Source organism: Polychytrium aggregatum (genome assembly GCF_025602895.1).
Source record: "Polychytrium aggregatum strain JEL109 chromosome Unknown BJ171scaffold_30, whole genome shotgun sequence".
Classification (NCBI taxonomy): Eukaryota; Fungi; Chytridiomycota; class Chytridiomycetes; order Polychytriales; genus Polychytrium; species Polychytrium aggregatum.
In genome coordinates, this window is record NW_026516232.1 from 458,056 (window position 1) to 468,502 (window position 10,447).

General features: G+C 54.5%; 4 protein-coding genes across 4 annotated transcripts; 3 read left to right on the forward strand and 1 right to left on the reverse strand.

Annotated features, from left to right (window-relative positions):
- Positions 1-1,407: 1,407 nt before the first annotated feature.
- On the reverse strand, positions 1,408-2,932 carry BJ171DRAFT_461304 (uncharacterized protein). The gene is made up of 2 exons (XM_053108473.1): positions 2,486-2,932; positions 1,408-2,134 (listed from the first exon to the last, which is right to left on the reverse strand). Exons 1-2 carry the CDS (start codon positions 2,921-2,923, stop codon positions 1,679-1,681), a joined length of 894 nt encoding a protein of 297 aa, XP_052964684.1. The 5' UTR covers positions 2,924-2,932; the 3' UTR covers positions 1,408-1,678.
- A 976-nt stretch (positions 2,933-3,908) lies between these two features.
- BJ171DRAFT_513768 (uncharacterized protein) lies at positions 3,909-5,222 on the forward strand. The gene is made up of 2 exons (XM_053111788.1): positions 3,909-4,344; positions 4,533-5,222. The coding sequence occupies exons 1-2, from the start codon at positions 4,041-4,043 to the stop codon at positions 4,946-4,948; spliced, it is 720 nt and encodes a 239-aa protein (XP_052964685.1). The 5' UTR covers positions 3,909-4,040; the 3' UTR covers positions 4,949-5,222.
- Positions 5,223-6,229: 1,007 nt separating this feature from the next.
- Positions 6,230-6,833, forward strand: BJ171DRAFT_584025 (uncharacterized protein; the record flags this gene model as incomplete). The annotated part of the gene is made up of 3 exons (XM_053114283.1): positions 6,230-6,272; positions 6,366-6,418; positions 6,516-6,833. 3 exons carry the CDS (start codon positions 6,230-6,232, stop codon positions 6,831-6,833), a joined length of 414 nt encoding a protein of 137 aa, XP_052964686.1.
- Positions 6,834-7,587: 754 nt separating this feature from the next.
- BJ171DRAFT_178675 (uncharacterized protein) lies at positions 7,588-10,329 on the forward strand. The gene is made up of 5 exons (XM_053106050.1): positions 7,588-8,181; positions 8,518-8,686; positions 9,035-9,638; positions 9,768-9,838; positions 10,119-10,329. The coding sequence occupies exons 1-5, from the start codon at positions 7,888-7,890 to the stop codon at positions 10,235-10,237; spliced, it is 1,257 nt and encodes a 418-aa protein (XP_052964687.1). The 5' UTR covers positions 7,588-7,887; the 3' UTR covers positions 10,238-10,329.
- The last annotated feature ends 118 nt before the right edge of the window (positions 10,330-10,447 follow it).

Genomic DNA, 10,447 nt, shown 5'->3' on the forward strand with positions numbered 1-10,447 from the left:
GCATTCAAGTGAGGTCGCCAGGGTGTCGAGTGAATATACAAAAATGGCATGCCCGGAGAACAGCCAGGTGATGGGGCAATATCGACTCTTGGATTTGGCTGACATATACAATGGAGTACTGACCTATATCGATTCAAATGTAAGCCGTGCCGAGAAGTAGATATCGTCCTTCCTTTCGAACGGCTCCTGAACAAGTTGTGAGGTCACAGTCCGCGATGGAGGGGAGGATGCCTCGCAGAAACTGACTCTTTATTATCGAATGTGGTGCCTGGCAACTGAAATGGTCTGTGGTCGCTGTTAAATTCAACCAACATCTTGAATCCACGCAACTTTGATCGACAACGCGCCTCTCGATCTCGGGCCGCACGGATACCGCCTGGACGGCATTTGGAACTACCATTGTAATCATTCGGCGGTCAAAGAATGAGCATTACGCTTTCGTTCAGACACACGCAGGCCCTTCACCACCGGCTTTTCTGCCATATCTATCCAGTCTTTTGTATGGCTCAGATTTCCGCCGACTAGCTGAGGATGTAGTACCCATGAAGGGTGAAGCCCAATCGGATAGATCCGAAGTAGCAGGGGGCTGTACTCTCCGAATCTCAAGTGTCTTCAAAAGTCAAGAGGAGTATCATCAGGCGGGCCACAGAGGACCAGTACAGACACTGGCCGTCAGCAGCATATCAAAGGAGAAGGGGCCCTTCACGCACTCAATATGATCGCTCGGGTAGCCATGACAATGAGCTCCTGGCCGACAAAGTAGAGGGGCTTTCACCGGCTCACTGAGGCCTTCAAGTTTGTGCCGGATGATTTGAGTGCATCATACCCAAAATTTTGCTGTCCTTGCCATCATGTCTTTGTCCTCGTCTAATCACAGTCATAATGTCGGCTACATTTCTCGACAATCTATCGGATCTGTGGCCAAGAGAAAGTCATCCATTATCAACCCAGGGGTTCTGTTTGTTGCGGCCTCGACATTCCAATATGGTTATGTTCTGCAAATCATGAATACATTGGCCGCAGTACTTGTGGAGATGTGAAAGCTGACGTTGCCTCGGTCGTCTGTGCCGATTCTGCAAGACAGAGCGATGCCTCTGGTGCCGAATGTGATTCAGTGTCTCGTCCGCCATTCTGAGCACGGGGCAGCGCGATGGTTTGGATGCTCTCGGAGCAAAGCCTTGCCGATGCAGTACCGGCAACGGCAGGTGAGCACCTCATCGCCATTGGACTCATCTTTCTATTTCAATCGAAAGCTATCAAGGCCTGGCCGGCCCGAGCAGTACATGGGGAAGGAGGTAAGTAATGATCAGCGTCTTGAACACCCTTCGGAGTGTTCGCCACAGGAGATGGACATCCGGGTCGTACCAGTTGAGCATTCTCATGCCATCCAGCTCGTAGTAGCCAACTACGTTCTTCAGGTCCAGTCAGTTCCTTCGTTCGGTCGATCAGCACCGGCGATAGTTTTGAGACAGCAATGTGATAATTATGAGATGTATTGAAGGTCAAAGGCAACTATACTCGGCCATTGTTGCTTCATCGGGAGAGCACCGCCAACCGATTTTTGGTATCGATATATCTGGGACGAGTGTTGGCAACGCGGTCTGCTCGGCTATTTTGGTATCATATTATGTGTTACGAATTGGTTGTTTGGGAGTAGAGCTCGGCAGGGTTCCGGGGATCAGGGCCACTTGCCGAGGTCCTTGAGTTTGTAGATTGCCCCAAGGTGGCCTTGGTCGGCGGACTTGCGGTACCAGAAGACGGCGGCGTCAATGTCCGCTGGTACACCATGTCCATTCTTGTAACACCCGCCGAGAGAATATTGTCCATACCGATTGCCTTGCTCGATCGACTTGCGATACCACTCGACTGCTTTTGTGTGGTCTTCGGTGACTCCATATCCCCAGTAGTAGGACACTCCAACCCGCCACTGCCCATAAGAGTTGCCTTGGTCGGCCGATTTGCTGTACCATTCGAATGATTTCTTGTGGTCCTCCCATACTCCATGGCCATCCAAGTAGCATTGTCCGACCCAAAACTGGCTGTCGCTGTGACCTTCGTCGGCGAGCTGCTCAAAGATGCCTGCAGCCTTCTTGCGATCGTAGGTGGTTCCGAATCCATAGAACCAACACACAGCCTTGAGATGTCTACACAGCCAGTCTTGATTCGATCCCAGTTGGCAGAGATTGAAGAGCTTGCGGGCTACGGGCTGGGGAGGATGAAAGTTGTCCAACCACACTGCCAGACATTCACCCTCCCCAAGATCGAGCTGGTGTGGCTTGTTCTCCCGGATTATCCTGATGCCCTTCTGTTTGTCCAGCTGGGTACCCCGGCCAAGGTAGTGCATCCAGCCGACCATGTGAGTGGAGATGGGGTTGATGACTGGATCGGTGGATTGGGTGCTGACCTCCTGCCAGTGAGCGAGGGCAACTTCGTCGCTCTGTTCGACGCCGTGGCCGATGAACGAGAGCCATCCATGAAGGAACACGATGTGGAGTCGACCATCGTCGCTGCCTTGATCAGCTGCCTTGGAATACCACTCAATGGCTGCGTCGTAATCTTGATCGACACCTTCACCATCTTCGTAGCAACTTCCGAGAGCGATTTGAGCCTGAGGTATCCCACGATCGACAAGACTGCGGTACAGCTCGACAGCCTTGGTGTGGTCTTGATCGACACCAGCGCCATCGTGATAACATCCAGCCAGATGGAACTGAGCCATAAAATGATCGGCTTCGGCGCCCTTCTCCAGCTGACAGAAGATTTCCTTCTGGATAGGCTTCCATTCGGACGCTCTCTCAAACCGCCCGCTAGAGAGATCGACTTGGAGGATCCTTGCCAGGAAATATGATGCGGCAGCATTGCCATGCTCTGCCTGAGCAACGAGCCAGGATCGGTCTGCTGTGTCTTGATTCTCACAGTGCATGGAGAGGGCGATTCGGTCACTGGGTGTGAGGCCGATGATCAGTTGTCCGTCTGGATGGCACAGTCCTGCATTCTGGCACCAGGTGTTGAAGCGAGGCACCTTGAAGCTCAGGAGAGGACGGGCTCGTTTGCACACTCGGAGGAGGGTCTTGATGGTGCTGTGGTCGAGGGCAGGCTGGAAGGCCTCGTTGCAACAGACGATTGTGAAGATATCTGGGTTGTGGTCGTCGATGGCAAGATGAGACATGTCGGTTGAGGGGTGGACACTGGCAGCCATGATACACGATGTGTGGGTTGGGTGGGAAGCGGAGGAACGGCGAGACGGCAGTTGAGTGTGATATCAGCCAAGGATGGATGGGCCAGAGACGATGAGGAGAAAGGGAGGAACAGCGAGGCGAACACGGCAGGGGCACAGTCATCGACCAACATCCAAGCCACACCACAAGATGCCTGGGGGGCTGGCAAATCTGGATTCAGATGGCAAGAGGGACGGGACTCCATTGCTCGCCCACCACCACCACCTCGAGACCCGCAGTACTCATGCCTGGCTGCTTCATGCCGGGCACAGCCGAGATCCGGCGAGCACACTAACCGATGTAGCTGATGGATTGGACTCTGGCATGCCAGGATCGGATTGTATCAGCGACGACCAGAGTGCAGCGCTGGATGCTGGTGGTCTCGATGGCAGCCGCAGTCACCGAGACATGCGCTGAGGTATCACTGCGGGTGAACCGCATAAAGACCGAATATCGGCCAACCAGCAGCGAGGGCGATTCAACCCACTCCTGGACGGTATCAAACCCTGTGTGGGCCGATCTACACAACACTGCTGTGGCTGTGCTGTGGCTGGCATCGCCACCACGCCACCTGGGAACGGTATCATCCCTGCCTGCCACTTGATCTGATCGAGATCTGATCGAGATCACTGCACCAGCAGCATATAAAGCCCTGGTCGCTGCCCCTCGCCGAGCCGCATCAGCCCAGTCCAGTTCTGTTCAGTTCCGCTCACTTCCAACATCCATCTGCACCAGCCAACCCAAGTGGCTCGCCCACCACTCTCCAGCAACTCTCACCCGCTTGCCCGGCGATTCACATCCATCAACCTCCATCGGGCCACAATGTACATCAAGTTCCTCGTCGACCCAGCCAGCGTCCCTCAGGCCGATCTCCATGCAGAGCCCCTCGCCTTGCCCGCTGCCGAGCCCGCTGCCGAGCCCGCTGCCGAGGACCACCACTTTCTCTACAAACGCAAGGGTGGTGGTGGCAGCAGCGGTGGTGGTGGCCGAGGTGGTGGTGGCAGCAGCGGTGGAAGCCGAGGTGGCTCCAGCGGCTCCAGTGGTTCTGGTGGTTCGGTCGTCATCATTGGTGGCTCCTCGCCCTCGTCCTCAAGCTCCGATCCACCCTCGCAAGGCGCCATCATTTGTAAGTAGCGTGAGTGAGAGTTCCATGACCCGGCTGATGGGCAATTGGATTGCACCATGGGACTGTCAATCGAACGACCAACAGGCAACAACTCCTGAATGCGCCGATATCGACCCGAAGGCTATGTCTCACACTGCTCCGCCCTTCTCTCTCGTCGGTGTTGCGATCCTCGCTCCGATGAAATGCAGTCGGATGGGTCTGCCTCGGGATTGCCGGATTGGTGGCCCTGCCGTTTGTTCTGATCATCATCCAGGTCGTGATCATCGGTCCCTGCGTGGATGAATTCAAAAAGTGGCGAAAGGCCTGTGCAGCAGCCAAGGCCGCCAGGATTGCTGGAAAGCAGAGAGCTGCTCCTGCACCAGAGGGCCTCGCAGCCAGTCGGCCAGCGATGGTCTCCGTCGATCCGCTCAAACCTTCGACAACCACAGCGCCGCCCAAGATCGTGGTGATTCCGGCCACGACCAGCTCGGCCTCGATACCAGCCGCCAGGGACACCAAGGACACTGCTGTCGATCTGGAGAAGGGCCAACTCGGCCCGACCACGTCGGATGCTGATATATCGAAGGAGACTCTGGCCGACGCCGACCAGTATTGGTCCTCATAACCACCCTGAGCCTCATGTTATCTTGCCAGTCTTGGCAGATTGCCAGTCTTGCTCCCTCTCATACCCACGGACATTCTCTGTCGTTGGCCGATATAACTGTATTCCCATCCCATCCCATGTAGCCACACCATGGCACCTCATATTGCGACAGCGCACGGCCCTATATCACCTCATGATCGACATCTCTGGCCATATATCCCTCCGTCATCCATCCTGACAGAGTGATGGCGAGTCGCCCATGTGCACTAATACAATATTCACAGACTAAAACGAGACGCTCTGTTGTTTCTGAGGGAATCTGCAATCATCCATCATCCGCGATGGTCATCGACTATAGGGAGCTGTCCACACACAAGCTGCCAACAGTATCTCAAAAGTGGCATCACGGCAGCGCACAGTATGGCCAATGTGTGCAAGTCGATTGTGGAGACAACGCAGTGATGCAGAGTCTTCTCCAAACGACGTTCTATAATCGTATGGGGTTGTGACTGTAACAGCAGTGCAATCAGTACAATCAATGCAATCAGCGATCTGAAGCCTGGCGATTTGCGGCTGCAGGGACCAACCACACTATTGCCTCTCACCTTGGTTGCGACCGAGTCTCTCCTGTTGATTTGGGAGGCATGGTCTTGGATACACTCGGTCGATCTCATGTGTCGATGCGTGAGTGTGGCGCATCCACTCGATGTGGGAGTGTGGTGCATCCACTCGATGTGGGAGTGGGAAGGATACACTCGACCCTCTGGACAGTTCCATACTAACTCGATATCAAGATACTTTGCGTTCTCGAGTCGCTTGGCTTCCCGGCACTGTGAGCACATCTGGAGATTGAGTTGCTTGAATCGCCGTCGCCGGGTCAGGCTGAAGTACAGCTGTTTGTCCAGCATCTCTCCATTGAACACATGGCGAATATATTGCAGGAAGGAAGCCACCCCGGGATCTTGGGACATGGCGTGGTGCTCATCCATTCCTGCAGACCAAATGCCCACATTGGTGTCCTTGATTCAAATCACAGAATGGCCATGGCCAGCAAGTATTGGTCTTGGATGACAAAACATTTGGTCAATGTTCAAAAGCTTGAGGTGCCCCGTTCATTGCAATACGCGACTGCAACTTTCTGGGAGAGATGTGTTGGGGCTTCGAGTGCATATGTGATCGGGCGAACATCCAATCGAAGTCCAAATCGGCCCCGGCGCCTTGAGTCGATTGCCGGAATGCCGACCGACCGGATGGTCGGGTTGAGTCTCGCAGCAACACTTTGGCAACGACTTTAACAAAAAAATGGAGTACTGGACCATCAGCGAGGGTGTCGCCATCCGAACTGGTATGCGGTCAGAGCCTCTCAAGACTGGCCTGTTGGGGGAGGCGGTCAATGTGGCTCCACGATACTTATCCATCCCATTTGATGGCAAGTCAGGGTGGTCCTGCCGCGAATGCAAACGAGTCATTCAAAAGGGCGAAGAAATCAAGGTATGTCACACGAATACCATTAATCTCTGTTTCCTCATGAAGGGATCGGCCGCCACTTCCGTCACTTCTTCACCACGTTTTCGTCTGTACTCATTAGGTCCGAGATGGTCGCAAGATGAGGTTCTTCTACCACAAGAGCTGCTTTAGTGGAGACGCAGATCCTCGGAGCCAAAGCTCCTCTTCGCTGTGTTCAGGACGGTTTCCACAAAGCTGCTTCCACGAGACAGCTCCAGTCGTCAAGGGCCGGGGCAAATGGTCGGTGGAGGAGTACGGTTATCGGGCATCGTCTGAGGGCCTGAACACGACAGGCTTTGGTCGATCGAGGAAGCGATTGAACAACAGACCCGAGGATCCCGGGTCCAGGACTGCGAGCACATCGCTGCGGGCAAGCCAAGCGTCAGTGCATACGCTGTAGACGGGCATCCGTGCACCTACTGTGCGTTAGGTTGGTGGATATCATGGCGGGCCGAAGCAGGGGACCACATCGGGATGGATGCGGTTATGGGAATACAGCCTTTGCCACGACAAAAAAGGCAAGATTCATCTTGCTCCGCGACACCCAGGCGGCATCCCCCGACCAACGGGCTGTGGCGACGGGATATCTTGGGCAGCATCCGCCCATGACGGCGACGATCCTACTATTTTGTGCCGTCGTCTCGCCGTGTCAGAGACTCCGGTGCTGACAGCTGGCTCTCTCCTCGATCCTCTCGCTGGGCCACTGTCCATTCGCGGCCGATCAACGACGGTCTCGCCTTCAGTCCTCGGAAGAATTCGGGATTCCCTCTGCCATCGTCGCCAGGCCGCTGCTCCAGGGTTCCTCTCCGACCGTCAGTCTCGCAGACAACCCAGATCAAGCGTCTGCCTTTAGCCATAGGAAAATCTAATAACCTTCAGGACCTGTTTCTCATCGGGCTCAATTTCGGTCATAGGACCGCATCGTCTGCATATCCGGCCCAGCGTCCCAGCATCGTTTGGGTCGACTCGATCGGCTCGTGGCTGGGCTGTCTGCCGACGCCCTGCCGTTCCACTCGATTACATCGGCAATCGTTTTCCAACCGATCTCAGAGCACGACGAAAAATACCGATATTGGCACCATCCCGTCCGACACTTGCCTCGCCCGAATAAGCCTGTCGCCACGCCTTGGAGTGCTCGGCTAACAACAACAACCTGCTTCCCCTCGCGTGTTGCGCTCAAGTGCGATCCAGGGCCTCGTTCCGTCCGTACCGTTGCCGCTTCGCTTCCGACCCCTTTGGCCTCTCAAATAGCGCAAGCCTCGTCGGTCCTCAACCAGAGTCCGCACGTTCCTCCCTGCCTACTCCCATCTTTCTCGCTGGCCGACTCAAGTTTGACAGATCCTTCATTCGCCAACTGACAAATTCACACCCACAAGTTGCTGTCCCGGCATTCCTTCCCTCGTATCGTCCACTGTACTCCATACCCGCCCCGCTTTTGCCTCAGTTGCTCAACCATGTCCGAAGGTACCCCAAATCGCCACCGCCATCGGCAAAACAGCTCGAACGATTCGCCTACACCTCTCCGGTCGCCGCACACGGTCGGGAGGACTCACTCGAGTTTGGCTCGTGCATCGCCAAAGCCCTACCAGTCTCCTCGACCAACAACGTCGCCATCACAGGTCGAAAACAGGCCACCTCGATCATCGTCATCGTTATCGTCGTCGTCGTCGTCCTCAACAGCACAAACCCTGGCACCATCGTCACTTCTGTCGCGCCTTGGATCAGCTTTCATGTCCGTTGCTGACCAGGTAACTGTTCAAATTGCCTCTGGGCATATTGATGGAGAGAGAGATAGAGAGAGGTTTCCAACGACTCGATTATGTGGCGGTTATGATAGCGCATATTCTCGGCCCTTTGGCGACAACGATCCGATTTTGGTGCCTCCATAGATACTGTTGCGCATGAGCGGCAGCGACCCAAAGTATCAGGGGATCTAACGCTCGACTTGGTCCATCAAGTGAAGCACCCTTCCTTGGTCTCAAAATGGGCCACGCAGTCTCTGCCTTTGCCCTGTCCATCGCACTAACTCTTGCCCTTGAATCGCTCTGCTGACCATCTCGGTTTGATGTGGCGGACGCATTCAGTTTTCGGATATCTACAGTGGCTTGCATAAGAAAACGACACCCTCTCCGGCGCGAAAAGTGCATCATAGAACTCTCAAGAGGACACCGATTCGTCACTCAACGAGTGGTATCTCAAAAGCCTCCAATGCTAATCTGCTCGCCACAACACTATCTGCACAGAGAAGCCACCGTAAGTTGCACGTCTATCTCATCATCGCCACCCACAGTCGAAATAAGGCTCCGAAAAAGCGAGAGATGGTAGCATTCAAGTCATGGCCAGTCGCTTTCGACTGCGTGCTCACGGTCGTGATTTGTCCCTCTTTTTGTCTCGGTATCCATCAACACCTTCGATTTCACAACCTGCCGCCGTCGTTCGTGGACGTCGAATTAATATGCGACATTACTGGATCACCAAAACCCTATCAAAAATTGCCCATCCTGAAAACGCCATCAAATCCCGGCGACGGATGCTCTTTCCCGATTTCGGTTGGGAACGATACCGCTGCTGTCGCGCAATCACCTGCCTTGGTGCTCACAGTGGGAATGGACCGGACAGAGCTGTTGCCCAAGTCCACATCGGCCTCCCCACCATCGATACCACCTCCGTCAATAACACCGCCATCACCGACCTCCAGCTCGGCGCAGGCTCATACCGATCCCATCTTGCGGCTCCAGGAACTTGAAAAGCGATTGGCCGAGTTCCAGGAAAAGCTCCAGGTTCAGCCCAACGCCGAGATCGAGGTTGAGTCCATGTCACTGGAAGAACGGATCGAGTACAGTATGAAGCAGCTCGCAAACCTAGAACAGCTCATGTCACTTCAGTATCGACCCCTCAGCCGGGTTACCAGTGGCCTTAGTCTATCCCCGGGATTGGGCTTTGGCATGGGCTCGGGCACGCTGCCACCACCCCCACCTCCTCCTCCACCACCACCACCTCCACCACCACCAGTTGCTCCTTTGTTCTCCTCGGCATCGCGATCCTTATCAGATCTATCGGCCAAGAGTCCGTCGGATCTCTCGGGCGGCCCCTCGGGGCTATTGAAGAAAAGTCCCAACAATGCTCCGTCCCAGCAGCGAATGATTGTCGATCAGCTGATGAAGGAGATCAAAACAGTAAAGCTGAAAAAGACTGGCCATGATTTGTAAGTGGATGTAATCGGTGCGACACGTCTGTCTGGCGGATCAAATGGCGCAATCGAGCCGATGGCACGATGATCAGAGTTGGACCCGCAGCCACTCACCACTCACCACTCACCACCCCACACAACCAGGGCTAATGATACTGTTCGGAGTACGAGAAAAGAAACCCCAATAGACCCGAATGACCATCATGCCATGTTGGGTACGAGATATGCACTTGTGCTGGCATGAGGGAACGAATATGATGATGCGCCGGAGACGCCGATCTAGATCGTTGAAGCAAAGCTACTGTAGCCATGGCGGATACAAGACGATGCGCGCCACATTATCCTCGATTCTATAGTGTGCAATCTCTACTCGTTCTAACATTAACTTGTTTTGGCTTGACTTTTGTATTCGCCGACTGGGATTGACTCTATATCGTTGGGACTCACTCACGGCGGTACCGCGACGGACGCTGGAACGTGGGTCAATGAATTGAGCAGTGGCGAATTTGAACATCAAGTTCCAGAATTGCAAAGGAGAAGTCTCGAGCAGCGACGATGACAGCGACGACGACGATGAAGACGGCTCTGATTCGCCATCCAATGACCGACTGTAGTCAACTCATTTCATTTTGCCTGGTCTCCCTCCCGACCACTTTCCATCCTCGCCTCTCCCTCTCTTCCCTTTGCATGTCCAGTCTCCTCTTCCTCGCTTCGTGTCCTCTTCTTTCACACACATTGATCCAACTCGCTCTGCTTTTACAACACTCACCGTGCTGCTGTCCTCCACCGATACTAACATGCACCAGAACAACAGAATAGATGGG